The sequence below is a fragment of the Penaeus chinensis genome, chromosome 12 (genome assembly GCF_019202785.1).
Source record: "Penaeus chinensis breed Huanghai No. 1 chromosome 12, ASM1920278v2, whole genome shotgun sequence".
NCBI classification, from domain to species: Eukaryota; Metazoa; Arthropoda; class Malacostraca; order Decapoda; family Penaeidae; genus Penaeus; species Penaeus chinensis.
Genome location: NC_061830.1, coordinates 36,210,934 through 36,213,433, shown reverse-complemented (window position 1 = coordinate 36,213,433; position 2,500 = coordinate 36,210,934). Strand labels below are relative to the sequence as shown.

Genomic DNA, 2,500 nt, shown 5'->3' with positions numbered 1-2,500 from the left:
TGTGTGTAGTATATATATATATATATATATATATATATATATATATATATATATATATATTTATTTATTTATTTATTTATTTATATATATATCAATATATATTTCTTTTTCTTCATCTTCCTTCCTTCCTCCTTCTAAATTTATATTTGAATAATCAGATATAGGAATATACAGAAATCTTGCAGGAACTTAGATTAGTCAGGTTATCGGGATTTTCTTGTTTAAAAGTGTTATAGTTCTTTAAGGAATTTAGAATGTTTTTCTTCTTATCATAACATTTTGATATGTTTTATTTTTAATATACTATTTTTTATTATTTTTTTTACAGCAAGCAGAGAACCTTTATAACAGCATAGGCTGTTTGTTTAATTCAGCACCACCATGTAGTTTTGATAAAAGTGGCAAGACCCCTTCACAAAATGAAAATCCTGATGGTAAGTAAAATAATAAATGTTTTGGCATAAACTGGTTATAAAGGTGTTCTTGTGTTTTAGTAATATTATTATACAAGAATATTCCATCTTTGCAGATATGACTGAGCACAAAAGAGTCTTCGCAACTCTCATTGCTCGTAATGCCAAGGATATAGATGCACTGATTGAAAGTCTTCCATCTGAAGATTCATCAGCTGAACTTCAGGTAAGAAGGATATGCAAAAAACAGTTTCATGTTGCTTTCATATATTTGTATTATAGCAATGCCATACATATTGGGCTAAGGTCTGAGAATTTGCCTTTTGCTTGTGAAGGTAGAGTGAACATTTTAGAGGAAATTTGTGTTAATTTACATGTTTTGGAAACCATAATAGTTCATGACAATTATAAGTTACCATCAATTCAATATATGAATTAATATTCATAAAAAGAAAAAAATAAGTGGGTAGTCAACTTTATATCCAAAGTTCAGTAAAGTTGACCAATCATATCAGTCTATGCTTTCTTGCTGTCTTGCTTTCTTGGCCTGAGTAGAGCATTGGCTAGTTCTTAAATATCTGTTCTACTTGCTAGATTTAAGATGAGCTGTAATTTAAAGATGTTCTACCAGTTAGGAAAAAGATTATTTTTTAAAAATCAGCTCATCAATATATAGTGATAGTAACACATTGCTGTAAACAGACACTAATTTCCTTACTTTTGAAAAAATTTGAATTTTAAAAGAAAAATCGATACATTAATATAAGGTATTAACCCAATGCCACTAGGGAAAATTAATAAAAAATGGGGAAAATGCTGTGCTCATTTTCTATATTTTATGTGAAATGTCTCTGCACATAGATGGCTCTGCTAGTGCTTAGCCACAAAGGAGTCAATTAGTAGACCTTGTGTCCTTACCTGATTTGAATTTTTTACTAGTGCTATGAATATCAGTGGTGTTATTTTTATTATAAACATTATAATTATTATAATGTCTGAAACATTAGTAACAGCAAAATAAGATAACGTAAAATATTTTCGTAAATCAAAGAAAAGGGTAAACGGGCGAGACAGGCAGTACTCGTAACTGGCTCATTGGTGACTTAGTACAAGTATAGCCATCTATGTGTAAAAACAATCAAACAAATAACTTACAGTGGGCATAGCATGTACCTACTCATCATGCCTGTCAGCATTGGGTTAATGCCTTAACATAACCATTGTAATAGTACATTATTGTAAAAATCTTAGGATTATTCAAATGTATTGGTTTCTAGAATTAATCAGGTTTGACTTTGGATGACCTATCTATCTTATCTTTGTTTCTTTAGTTTCTTGAAAGATTATTATCGCTGCCTGGAACTGGCTTATAATATATTATATCATAAAATAATTATAAAGTCTGTAAGAATAACAGCATCAATATTGATAGCAATAGTAAAAAAAAAATATCTTTCCCGCAGTAAAGGGGAAGGTTTGTTTGTGGCTTAAGCACTTGCAAGCCATTTCACGAAACAATACTACAGTGAACACAACAGTTTCCTAGGGGCTTTGAGTTAATTTTACCCTTTTCAATTATTTTTTAAATACAAAATCAGGAGGTTCAGCTTTTTTCTTCTTTTTTTCTACATAAGAAACATGTATTTTTATGACTGATATAAAAGGACAGTAAAGTTTTATTTCAAAAAAATATATATGAATAAAATTGATGATTTTTTTTAATGCCTGTTTTTGCAATATCTTCATTTAGATCTATTTTTTTTTAAGCACATATTAGCCCAGTAGCATCATGAAAATGTTGTGTTCACTGTAGTATTGTTTTGTGTTATGTCCCTGCATATAGATAGCTCTACAAGTGCTTAACCACAAAGAAGGCAATCAATAGACCTTGTGACCTCTCCTGATTTCACTTTAGACTTTGTGTTTGTTATAGTGTAATTGACATTACTAACAGCAATATAGGTTACCAGAAAATATTTTTTGAAAATCTAGGAAAAGGGTAGAGAGATGAGACAGGTAGTACTCATAGTACTATGGAGCCTTTTTATGTAAAGACAATCAAATCAAATTCACAGTTGGCATGGTAT

At 29.6% G+C, this 2,500-nt stretch overlaps 1 protein-coding gene across 1 annotated transcript in view; it reads left to right on the top strand.

Moving 5' to 3' along the window:
* The window catches only part of LOC125031239 (mediator of RNA polymerase II transcription subunit 21-like), a 7,615-nt gene that overhangs the window by 2,595 nt on the left and 2,520 nt on the right, over positions 1–2,500 (top strand). Inside the window, exons 2-3 of the mRNA XM_047621883.1 lie at positions 329–434; positions 530–639. Of these exons, the coding sequence (XP_047477839.1) occupies positions 329–434; positions 530–639 (216 nt within the window). The remainder of the gene's footprint in view (positions 1–328; positions 435–529; positions 640–2,500) is intronic.